The sequence below is a fragment of the Molothrus ater genome, chromosome 11 (genome assembly GCF_012460135.2).
Source record: "Molothrus ater isolate BHLD 08-10-18 breed brown headed cowbird chromosome 11, BPBGC_Mater_1.1, whole genome shotgun sequence".
Classification (NCBI taxonomy): Eukaryota; Metazoa; Chordata; class Aves; order Passeriformes; family Icteridae; genus Molothrus; species Molothrus ater.
In genome coordinates, this window is record NC_050488.2 from 18,938,916 (window position 1) to 18,951,034 (window position 12,119).

At 45.2% G+C, this 12,119-nt stretch overlaps 1 protein-coding gene across 3 annotated transcripts in view; it reads left to right on the forward strand.

The window, feature by feature from the left end:
• The window catches only part of CNTN6 (contactin 6), a 130,374-nt gene that overhangs the window by 90,589 nt on the left and 27,666 nt on the right, over window positions 1–12,119 (forward strand). For all 3 annotated transcript variants that reach the window (XM_036391111.2, XM_036391108.1, XM_036391110.1), the window contains exons 10-11: window positions 3,328–3,457; window positions 4,426–4,576. In XM_036391111.2, coding sequence (XP_036247004.1) covers window positions 3,328–3,457; window positions 4,426–4,576 — 281 coding nt within the window. The remainder of the gene's footprint in view (window positions 1–3,327; window positions 3,458–4,425; window positions 4,577–12,119) is intronic.

Here is a 12,119-nt window from a genome sequence, read left to right on the forward strand (position 1 = left end):
GTAGCTGGGTGGACATTTGGTCTCGTGCAGAGTGCTGCTTTCCTGCTGAGTTAATCCTCTACCTTAATTAATCAGTCAGCTCTGAAAATCAGCTAATTTTGAGGTAATATTTTCTGTGCTTTGTAGCAGGGATAATCCAAAGAAAGCCCACGTCAAGGTAAAAGGGAGAGCTGGATAAGTGCAAAATGTCACTTAAAAGGACCAAGTGGGAAGGGAGGTAGGAGAGCAGGGGGAGAGGGGAAGTTTGGAGCTCAAACACTTGAGAACCACCTCCAGACCCTTCACCAGCCAGGCCTGTGAGAGCCCAGCTTCCAGGCACAATCCTGCATTCCTTGGGATGCCAGGCTCCATCCATGCTCCAGCCTCCAGCTGGTGGCACCCTCATGGAGGATTTCTGTCATAAGAAGCTCTGCATTCTGCTGAGGCCAAGTTTCCCTTTTTTTTTGTTTTTTCTTTAAATTTTATGGAGCACCCATCCAGCATCTCTGGAGCACACAATGGCTCATCTGTGAGGCATCTTCACTCGGATGGAAAAAATATTTCTGTGATTCATGCCTGCCTAGCAAGAGCACATACAGGAGAATTTCCAGAACATATGGGCTGAATTAGCACCTGCTGGGCTGCAGAACCAGCATTTATTTGATTTAGTTGTACTTATTTTAAGTCGTTGGAGTGGGGTCCAATCTCCATATAATTTTCTGCTGGATCAGTCCTAAACAGACCCAACCTGCATCTGGGGAAAATAGGCAGAATTTACCTGGACTGCAATTTTTCTGAACCTGCTCATTGTAGTCATTGTCACCTTTTTCTGAGTGAGATTATCTTGTTTCTCTCTCTTTGAAGGCAGCAATATTTAGAGTCTGTCACTCTTCAATTGCAGCGTTTCAATAAGGAGGAATGAAACGCTCACAGACACATTTTCAACCAGCATTTTCACAGTACTTACAGTGTGCTGTAAATGCAATTCTTCAGGCAACAAAGTGCTGGATGTTATTGCTCAATGGACAGAATGGACACTTTGGAGGGGAAAGTACAAGGGAGATGTAATAAAATATTCAGTTTGTCGCAGCACCCTGTGTGTTGGAATTCTCCCAGGAAGAATAACATCCAGATGCTTTTCACCCTGGGGCTGATTCTGATTGTCTCCTCTTTGTCAAAGCTCTCTGCCTGACCACCTGGCTGCTCACCCCAGCATCCTCCCTGCTCCTGTACATGGTGGGCTTTATTCTTCCCTTTGTCCGCACGGCTCAAAAGGGCCGGCAGAGAACGGCAGGGAATTTGGGATGAGGATGGAACACGAGCCTTGCTTCAGAGAGGGGGTTTTGTATTCAAAGGGTGTTTGTAAAAATAGAATGCATTGAGAGGATAGCAAACAGCCTGGAGGTAAAACTAAGTATGCAAAAGATATCTGTAGTGAGAGCCTCGGAAAAAATTATCAGAGGCTAAGTAATGTAATGTTGTTAATTAGTTTGCCACACACCAGCCTTGCAGCCCCAGGCTGTGCTCTCATCACATTTCCAAGCTAAACAAGCTTGGGCTGGGTCAGCTCAGGGTTGGGAGAGCTCCAAGGAAAAGCTGGGGTGTTGGAAAGCATCTCCTGGATGTGGGTGCTGACCTCAGAACCCCCTGGGCTGGAAAGGGGGGGTCCTGCCCCTGCCAGGTGATTTCCCACCTGCAGAGCTGCCCCAGCCCTGGCCCAGCACAGGGAGGAGCTGGAGCTGCTCAGAGAGCCCAGAGGAGGCTCCAGGATGATGCCAGGGATGGAGCAGCTCTGCTGGGAGGAAAGGCTGGCACAGCTGGGATTGTTCACCTGCACAGGAGAAGCTTTGGGCCGAGCTCAGGGTGACCCTGCAGGGCCTGAAGGAGCTGCAGGAAAGATGGAGAGAGACAATTGACAGGGGATGGAGTGATGGGACACAGGGAATGGCTTCAAACTGCCAGAGAGTGGGTTTAGATGGGATATTGGGAATGAATCCTTCCCTGGGAGGGTTCTGAGGCCCTGGCACAGGTGCCCAGAGCAGCTGGGGCTGCCCCTGGATCCCTGGCAGTGCCCAAGGCCAGGCTGGACATTGGGCTGGGAGCACCTGGGACAGTGGGAGGTGTCCCTGCCATGGCAGGGGGTGGAAGCTTTAAGATCCCTCCAACTCAACCCATTCTAGGATTCTGTGACAGATGTTCAACACTTCACAAATGCATTTGAGGTGCTTGTGGCTGTTCATCAAACACTGGAGTGCATCCCCAAACTGTGCACTCCAAACTCCTCCATTCCTGCTCCAGAGGCAGGAGAGCCAGGCTAAATGAGAAGCAGCATCCTCCCCGTGATATCTGCTGTTCCAGCTTGCACTTGGTGATGGGATTTATATTCCCCCTGGGTATCTTCCAAACTCATCTGTTTGGGGGAATGTTTGGGTTTTTTTCCTGCTCCTCAGTGCTCCACTTTGCAGTACAGCTATTATTGTCTCCAGAGGGTAGTAATTGTAAAATCACAAGATATTTAGCTTTAAGTTATGATTGCAGCATGAAACAGGCTTTTTTTCTGTTTTCTAAAGCAGAGCAAGTAAAACTTCTTTTAATACACCAAATTCCAAGCTCTGGTCCAAATATACCCACTGTGCAGCTGCCTCTATTTCAGCAGAACTGCTGAAGAAAGTTGGTGTGTGTAGGAATGCAGGCCTGGAGGAGGCACATGCTCTCCCTGTGCTCTGAGCAGCTGCCTGGGGCTTTCCAAGTGGAATTTAAGTGTTGGCTTTCAGTGGAACTTTTCCAGTGGCTCATTTTTCTTTGGCTCAGGGTGTGATGATGTTCAAAATGTTCCTGTTACTGGAGCGCCTCTCCTGTGGAGCTTTTTTGATCACCTGGGGTTATCACCATCAGATTTATTTGATGGGATGATGAAATGATGTCCCACCAGCCAGGGATGAGGTGCTGCCTCTCAGGATCCTGAAGATGCTCCAGGCCCCCAGTGTGGAGCATCCCTACAGGGAACTCCTTCTGTGGCCCCTTCATGGAGAAGGATAATGACAGATTCCCAGCTCAGCAGTGCTGGGAAACACATGGAAAACCTGGACAAACCCACCCAAAGCCACTGCTGCCACATGTGCCTGGATTTCCTGAACAGCTGGAAGAGCTCAGGGGGCTGGAAACACAACCACCACCACACAGAGAGGTGCACATCCCATTTCTGGTGAACCCATCCTCACTGCTCCCAAGAAAACAACATTTCTGCTTCTGAGTCCTGATCAGGTGCATCAGTGAGATACTAAAAAAACCTTTTATTTGTTCACTCATCACCTTTGTCAATGTTTTTCCTTGTTTTTCTCTTATCAGGAAAGAATTCAAATAGAAAATGGGACTCTCCTCATCCCCATGCTGAATCTGTCAGACTCAGGCCTCTATCAGTGCGTGGCAGAAAATAAATATGACACCATTTATGCCAATGCTGAGCTGAGGGTGATCGGTGAGTAAATGTCACTAAAATGTGCAGGTACCAGTAAAAAGGACACTTGTTGAAAAAAATTTGAATTTAAGAAAAGAGGAGAAGAAACCTGGCAGTTGAAACCTGATATTTCTTTGCTTTTCACCCATATGGAAATGTGGTTTTTTTAAGTTTAATTTCATGGCTTGTTTGGGAAAGACTCTAATCCATGTATGATCTTTTTTTATTATCACATATACATCAGTTTAATGAATGCTGTTTCTCGCTTAGTTTGAGTTATTAATGGTTATTCTGCAGGTTTTTAAAGTTATTTCAGAAAGCAGGGGAAATAGCTTTAGCTATAAACAAAGAGCATATGGCAAATATGGACATAAACAAGAAACATGGACAAGGAATCTCATTAATGACAACCAGAGATGAACATGAATGGAACTTGCTCATATATTGTAAAAGTATTCTGTTCTAGACTTCAAAATATAAAGTTTGCTCAACAGCCAAATATCAGTGAAGCTGGTAAAACACAGACTTCAGGAACACCCAATGTCTTGTGTTTTCTTCTTGTTCAAGAGTGGATTTTCTCATACGTTGCTGGAAAAATAAGCATATTTTCAAAAAACAGAGTAGGTCTCTGAAAAGAAAGCCAGAGTAGAACTGTGCTTGTGACAGAATACTCTCTGCAGATGGATATTTATGGCTGGATCAGGAGTGTGAGGCTTATCCTGCTTGGGAATCTTGTTTTCCATCATGGATAGACCACTTCTCCCAGCCTCCAGATTTCCTCAGGAAATTTTGTCAGACCACACAGTTCTAGGTGGACAGCTTTAGAAACAGAATTCTTTGGTACTTAGATACGTTTTTAACATTAGATTTAGATTTACTTTTGCAGAAATCTAAAAACCAAAACAATCATTGAATCTTCTGGCTGAACTCAAAGAGAAGAATTTGGCAAGTCCCTTTGGTAACACCTCTTCTTCCTTCTCTCTCTTTAGCTGCAGCCCCGGATTTTTCCAGAAACCCCGTGAAGAAGCTGTCTGTTGTGCAGGTTGGAGGGCAAGTTACAATCAGTTGTAAGCCCAGTGCTTCTCCCAGAGCTGCTGTTTCCTGGAGAAAGGGCGCGGAGGTTCTGCGCCACAACAAAAGGTACGGGCAGCAACCAGCGACTGGGCCTCTGAATTTCCTCTGTTTTGACATCATTTAAAGCTGATTGAAGCCCAGGATTGCTCTTGGCAGCTCGTTGATGGAAATGCCAGAGGCCTCTTTGTGTTCAGGGTGGCCCCGGAGCTCTGTGGGTGCAAAGCAGGGTGAGCTCGGGGCCGGAGTGGATCCCTGTGGGCGATGATCGCGCGATCCGTACATCTGTGCTCAGCATCCCTTAATCCATGGCCAGCCACGGGCTGGAGGGAATCAGCTTCACCAGGAGACAGCCAGGGAGGTGGGATGTGCCCCCAGACTGGGGCAGAATTGCTGTGCAGCTCCACAGGCTGTACAATAAGCCCTGGCCTCCCCGGCCTGTCGCTCCTGTTCAGGCAGGACTGAGCTGCTGGCCCAGCAGTGACACGGCCTCACCAACTGCCTTGGGTCAGGTGGGCTTTGGTCAGGGCTGATTCCTTATTGCTGAGCTGCCAGCAAGCATCTCCATTACTGTATTTCAGTGCCCTCAGGCACAGGGTGGAAGCCCAGGGCACAGGGAATATTTCTGTGTCTGCTCTGGGGTGCCCTGAACCCCAGGGCAGCACTGACTCTGACCCTCACCCATGGAGAAAGTTTCCCAGACTTCAAGATAGACTGGAACCCACAAAAGTGTGAAATAGATTATAGAGAGTAGTGTAGGTGTATCACTTGGTGAGAAATTGAGGTTTTGGGATTTTTAGTATATTGTGGATGGAAGCAAGATGGAGGGCACGGGTGTCATCCTGGGTTTCTTCTTCATGCTGCTTCTGCCTTCTTCTCCATGGTTTGGGTGGCATTCTGTAATTGGGCAGAAAACTCTGCATTGGGGTCTCTTTGGGTTAAAAGGGAAAATAATCCAGATGTCAATTCTTAATTGGACAGTTTAGTCTTAAAAGACCTTGTGACAAGAGATTGTTGGCCATTTTGTGCCTTCTAATGAAAAGCTGTCAAACTCATGGATGTTCTTCTGTTTTACTGATAAAACTGGTAAAACTTCTGTTTTACTGATAAGAAATAACAAACACCTGAGTCCAAACATGAACCACCATCTCAAGTCCCTTCAATCCAGATCCAGAGAAACTGATAGCCCAGGGTGGGGTTGTTGGGGTGGACAATCCCTATGGAGTTGGACTCTGTGATCCTTCTGAGCCCTTCCAGCTCAGGCTTCTCCATCATTCTATAATTCCACACTAATGACAATTAAATGGGGGAATGTTAAAATCCAAGGAACTTACTGACAGGACTGAGGGATATTGTATGCAACATACAGGCCTGAGGATATTTCCATACACAAACGGAGACAGATGGATGAAATGGGCAGCAGTGTCTTTAGAAGTGCTGAGAATGTCTGAGTCCTTCTCAGCATCTCTTTCAGCTCACAAATATAACAGCAACCCTCTCTTGTCACCTTCTGTTGTCAGCCTTTGAAATCTATAATCAGTAATTCATGAAGCTCTGGCAGCTGAGCACCAGATTTTCACACAGGACCACTTGCTCAACGAGGTTACTTTGGGTCACATCAGACTTGAAATGATGATAATTCTCTAAAACATTATCCCAAACTGTGGCACAGAGAATTGTTTCCCTGTGCCACGCTGCAGGGATGTACAATAGAGATAAATCACAGGAGTATTTATGAAAGAAGGTGCAAATCTGAGAATTTTACAGGTGCTGGCAGTGGAACAGAGAAATTTGGGTGAGCAATCCATCCCATGGCCACAGAGAACTTTCCAATGGCTTTTCCCTCCCTTAGTATCGGCCATTTTATTTTCATTTTAACCTCTCACGATGAAAAACACTTTTCTAACCAGTGTTTAAACAAATCTTTATTTGTCTTCTGATTGTATTTTGATTGTATTGCCCATTCCAGAGGCTGAACTAAGTCTGGATCTTGAGGTTCCACTGCTCTGATATTCCCCACCTGATTTACTGATAAAAGAAATATTTACACACTCCTTACAGTATTTACTTGTGCTCCTGTATTAATTTACTAACAAGAATTCTGAGCACACTGTAATTTCTGAGTATCCCAGAAGGCTCCTGCTGCTGGGCAGGAGCAAATAACAGGAGCAGGATTTACAAAGGAGACAGAGTTTAAACTCTCTGCACGCACATTATTGCCAGTGTGGCCACTGGTGCAAAGTGGAATTTATGAGGCTGTTTGATTATTAAATGACAAACTGGCTAATGCCATGGTTTAAAAAGGATGGGAAATAAATCAGGAGTACAGTGTTAGTCCAGAGATCTCCCTGACAGAAAACAAAATGAAATAAGGGTTTGTATGGCTGTAAAGTACATGGCTAATTAAAGTGCTGGAATTAGACATAAAAAGAGGGAACATGGTCTGCCTTTCTCCACAGATATGATTAAACCCTGACAAAGCCTATTTCTGCTCCCATTTTATTGTGCTGCAATTATAACCTTTATGGGCTCTTTTATTGGCCTTTTTTAAAATATTTGGTAGGGTTATAGTTGCTAAAAAAAGGAAAACCCAATCCCTTCCAGTTCTGGCAGCCAAACTGTGATGGGCTCATTCTTAAATAAGTCAGATCATGCAGCTGCTTTTAAATTATTTAGACAAATTTAATCTTTTGTTAAAGAAATAGTGAAACCAGACCTATTCCACCCAAAGGGGGAAGAATATTCCTTCATTTTCATCTTTTTCCTTTCACTCCTGATAATAGTTTATTCCTGATAGTCCTGAATATGTGGTAACCATTCTCCCTGATCAGCTGAACTCTTGATATCACAGGAGATTACATTAAATTCAGTTTGTAAGTGTGTAAAGAGAAGTGTGCTAAATAGGAGCACTAATTATTAGATTTTCCATATTAATAGATCCACAATGAAATATTTTTAATTAGGTTTCTTCTGAGTTCTTGAGCTCATTTTCAAGTTTCGAAAGCTGCAGTATTTGGGCCCTTGCTCTCTAAAAAATACCTTAGAATTTTTTGAAGGGTAATTTTCTGCATTTCTTGCTGGGGCTCAGCAGCGCAGGCCCTCAGCCCTCAGTCCCCTCTTCAGGGCAGAGTTTTCTCCAGCCTCACTTGTCTTTCCCATCCTTTTTGTGGCTCCATTGCTCAGCTCTTCAGCAGCCTGTCTGCTCTCATTTCTGTAAAACACTTCATTGCACTTGAAGCACACATGTAAGTCCTGCAGAAAATGCCAAAATAATAGTTTTTTTTTATGTTAGATGGTGAAATAAAGCCTGAACATACCAGTACCAGATCTGCTTATTGTTCCCAGCCCTCTCCACTGAGTTTCCCTTCCAAATTTTCAGCAATAACTCCATTCCACTGTTATTGGCAGGGGTCAGGCCCTGAGTAGTGGGATCTATCCATGGTCCACGGTGTTGGCACCTGGGATAGGGAATTCCAGGTTATCAGCTGCAGGAATCCAAGGGAAATCCCACACCTGGCTCCTCCTGGCTGGTTTTCCCTGCTCCCTCCTCATGTGATATCCACCAGTTCAGCTTCAGGTGCTCTCTTGGGCAATTATCCTCCTTCTTTGGGTCAAAATCTGCAGAAATGGGGTTTGGGGAGCAATGCCACTTCTGTAAGGGACAGCTGCTTGGCCTTTTGGAATAAAGAACTTTTCCTGGCGTGTGCTGGGGGTTTGAGCTCAGTGTAGCAAGGAAACACAACAAAAGCCAAGCTTTGTGCTCCAAACTCCCTTCCCGTGGAGTCTGACACAGATCTCAGCTATTTTCATGTGTGTCACATCCTCAGTGCATGCAACAAGAGTTTTCTTCATCTCTCTCCTCGCTTCTATCCCCTCGTATCCAACTGAGGAAACAGAAGAAAGGAACAATTCATATATTAAATAAAACAGATTTCCAAGTCTAGACACCGATCTCATCACAAACGTCTGCCTTCGTGCCTTCAGTGAATTCAGATCTGGGACTCTCATGGCAAACTTATTTTACAAATATTCCTTTTGATGGAAGCATTTTAATGGAGGGAAATTTGGCCTGGTTTTGGTTTGCCAGAGAGAGGTGCTATTCCCCCAGCCTGGGCTGAGCATCCCCAAGCCCTGCAGTGAATGCATGGAAACATATGGGACTCACTTCACTCGGAATTTCAATGAGGAGAGCTGAGGGAAAACTGAGAAATGAGGTAGGCTGGAAGAATGCATTAGTCATATACAGCACTTTCCATGCATTAATAATCAGTAATAAGCAAATATTCATAATTTAAATTGTTTTGGGGGGCCCGGGCAAGAAGTGCATTTAGAGATCATAAAATATGCTCAATACTTGTTGGCTCCAAGTCTTGCTTGTAGGACACAGCTCAGTCCCAGCTCTGTGAGGGATGGGAATGGATCCTCTGCCATAAATAGGTGGTGAATTCTGTGTCCTGTGGCACTCTTGGTTTTGGTGTTTTACACTCAGGTTATGGCCATTAATCTGAGGAAACATGGGAAAACAATGAGGTGGGAAGCTGCATTTAATAAATTCCATGGAAAGTGAGTGGAGCAGATGTTGTGATGGGTGGGGGAATTATCTGGGAATTGCTGAGTTCTTGGTGTATCTGGGAATTGCTGAGTTCCTGGAATATGTGGGAATTGCTGAGTTCCTGGAGAATATCTGGGAATTGCTGAGTTCTTGGTGTATCTGGGAATTGCTGAGTTCTTGGTGTATCTGGGAATTGCTGAGTTCCTGGAGAGTATCTGGGAGTTGCTGAGTTCCTGGAATATGTGGGAATTGCTGAGTTCCTGGAGAGTATCTGGGAATTGCTGAGTTCCTGGAATATGTGGGAATTGCTGAGTTCCTGGAGAGTATCTGGGAATTGCTGAGTTCCTGGAATATGTGGGAATTGCTGAGTTCCTGGAGAGTATCTGGGAATTGCTGAGTTCTTGGTGTATCTGGGAATTGCTGAGTTCCTGGAGAGTAGCTGGGAATTGCTGAGTTCCTGGAATATGTGGGAATTGCTGAGTTCCTGGAGTATCTGGGAATTGCTGAGTTCCTGGAGAGTATCTGGGAATTGCTGAGTTCTTGGTGTATCTGGGAATTGCTGAGTTCCTGGAGAGTATCTGGGAATTGCTGAGTTCTTGGTGTATCTGGGAATTGCTGAGTTCCTGGAGTAGCTGGGAATTGCTGAGTTCCTGGAGTATCTGGGAATTGCTGAGTTCCTGGAGCTGCCCCTTGGAGCCCAGGCCCAGGGCTTCTCCTGCTGCCAGGGGAACAGCCAGGACCCAGCAGGTTTCCTTAGGATCTGTTCTCCCACCACCCTCTGGGCCACCCCTTGCTTGTGCTTTCCTTCTGCTCCTCCACTGCTCACAGCCAGATTCCAAAATCAGGAGCACTTTAACACATTTAAACTTTTTAAAATTAGAATTAGACAAACAGGGAGTTAAAAAGTCTGCAGCTCCTCCTGAGGGGCAGCTCCAACCTCTGTTCTCTGGGACAGGGAATGGCTGGAGCTGTGTTAGGGCAGGTTTAGGTTGGATTTTTGGGAAAGGTTCTTCCTCAGAGGGTGCTGGCACTGCCCAGGCTCCCCAGGGAATGGGCACAGCCCCAGAACTTCAGGAGATTTAGGAAAACCCTCCCAGGGGTGCCCAGGGTGGGATTTTGGGGTTGGATTCTGATCCTTGTGGGTCCCTCCCAGCTCATCTTGTGCTGTGATTATTGGTAAACAGGAGAAGTCCTCACTCAATGCCCTGATCAAACACAAAATGCATTGTCTGTGAAGCAGCGTTTCAGCTCCAGCCAATTTGAGCAGAAATGTGTCAGGACAGTTCAGCAAACTTCAGGGAAACATTTCAATTACCAGAATGTCAATGCTGTTGGTTTAGCTTCAGAATATCTGTTATCCTTAAAAATAAACAAAAAAAAAAATCTGCTTGGGGAGGAATCAAGACCAAATGGATAGAAAATTCTAAAATTTGCACTAGTCTGCTAACAAAGGAGGAGATTGATGGCACTTGACTATTCTTTAGCTGAAGTCAATATGCAGCCTAAGGGAGTTATTTACTTGTTCTTGGCAGGTGCCTCCCTCTCAAATGAGACACCAAACTTAGATGAGCAAAGCTGAGGGAATGAAATCCATCCACAGTGTCTGAAAAAACCCACAACTGCCTTGAAGTCAAAGCAGATGAGTGGCACAGGCAAAGAGGAGCCAGGCTGCTTAGTGCCACAAGCCACCCTGCTTTCCTCACCCACTGCTTGCACAAAAAGTACCCCAGATATTTGCATGCAGGTGCCCAGTTTCATATAAAATCTATTTTTCTTATGATATTCCAGAACTTACTGTTCTATTCCAGCTTTCTACAGCAATGCAGTTGGGTGAATAGTACTGGGATATTAATTTTACTATTATTTTAGTTTTTAAGTCTGGTTTTTGAAGCCTGGATTAAGAGTGTCTGTGTTTTTATCCTCCTTGCTTCTCCACCACAAGGAGTTTTGCATAGCTTTGATGAGATGCCTTAACCCTTCTATCTTATCAGTGTCTGTGTGCTTGTAAAGAAGTTCATTTCCTATTTTAGTATTTAAATAGAGCACTTGAAGTGTGGGCACCGGCAATCAGAGCAATTCCAGCTATCTCAGACGCCACTGCTGAAAGTCAACACGAATACAAATTAAGCTTATCTGTTGACGAAATCCCACTTTTGCCTGGAGAACCAATGGGATTGATTCCACCTCTGCTAAATTTGATGAATCACTTCAGCTCCAGTCCTTGCTTACAAACAGATTGACAGGAACCAAAAGCACAGAATTTACCTGCCTGTTTCCACTGTTTGGTCTGAAGTTACGCTTTAAGACATGAAAACTCCTACAAAACCCGGGGTTGCTGTTTAGAGGTGTTTTTTTATCTCTGAAACCCCAGTGTCACAGCACATTTGGTGCTAACCAGACAAACCCCACCATCACACCATTCCCCAGGGAATGCTGAGAGCTGCAGGAAGTATTTTCTAGCTAAAAATATCCAGTGCTGGCACCACAGTGGTCCTGGTTTCAGACAGAAAAGAGAAGGGAATTGCAGAGAACTGGGAGAGGCAGTTCCAATGCATTTACTGAGGATTTATTTGCTCTCAGCAGGGAAGTTTGTGTGGTTTTTGGGGTTTGTCTGGTTTTGGTGTTGGTTGTAGGCATTTTCCAGTGCCACTGGATCTGGGAGGAACATCACTCATGGCAGCAGCCACAGGAATCACCAGAACTGGCGACTTTGGCAGAAGTTTTACAACCAAAGGCTTGTCAGAAAACACCCCAAACTCTCCTGAAGTGCCTTCAGCCTTTCCTTCTTCTCCATCTTTCTGGTTATTTTTTTCTTGTTCCCCACGCTGAGAGCGAAGGCAGGGGAATGGAAAATTTGACTGAAAGATGAGGAGGGAGATAAGGAGAGAAGGAAGAACGAGCACGGGTGATGGGAAGAAAAAAAGAAATACTTTATTTTTCCCTCTTTATCTTATTTCTCTTTGTTTCTCCCCTTTCTTCTCCCTCTGTTCTGTTTCCATTTGAAGTCAAGGCACTGCAGAGTAACGAGGAGGCAGGAGGGGACCCCCATTGCTACCTGAC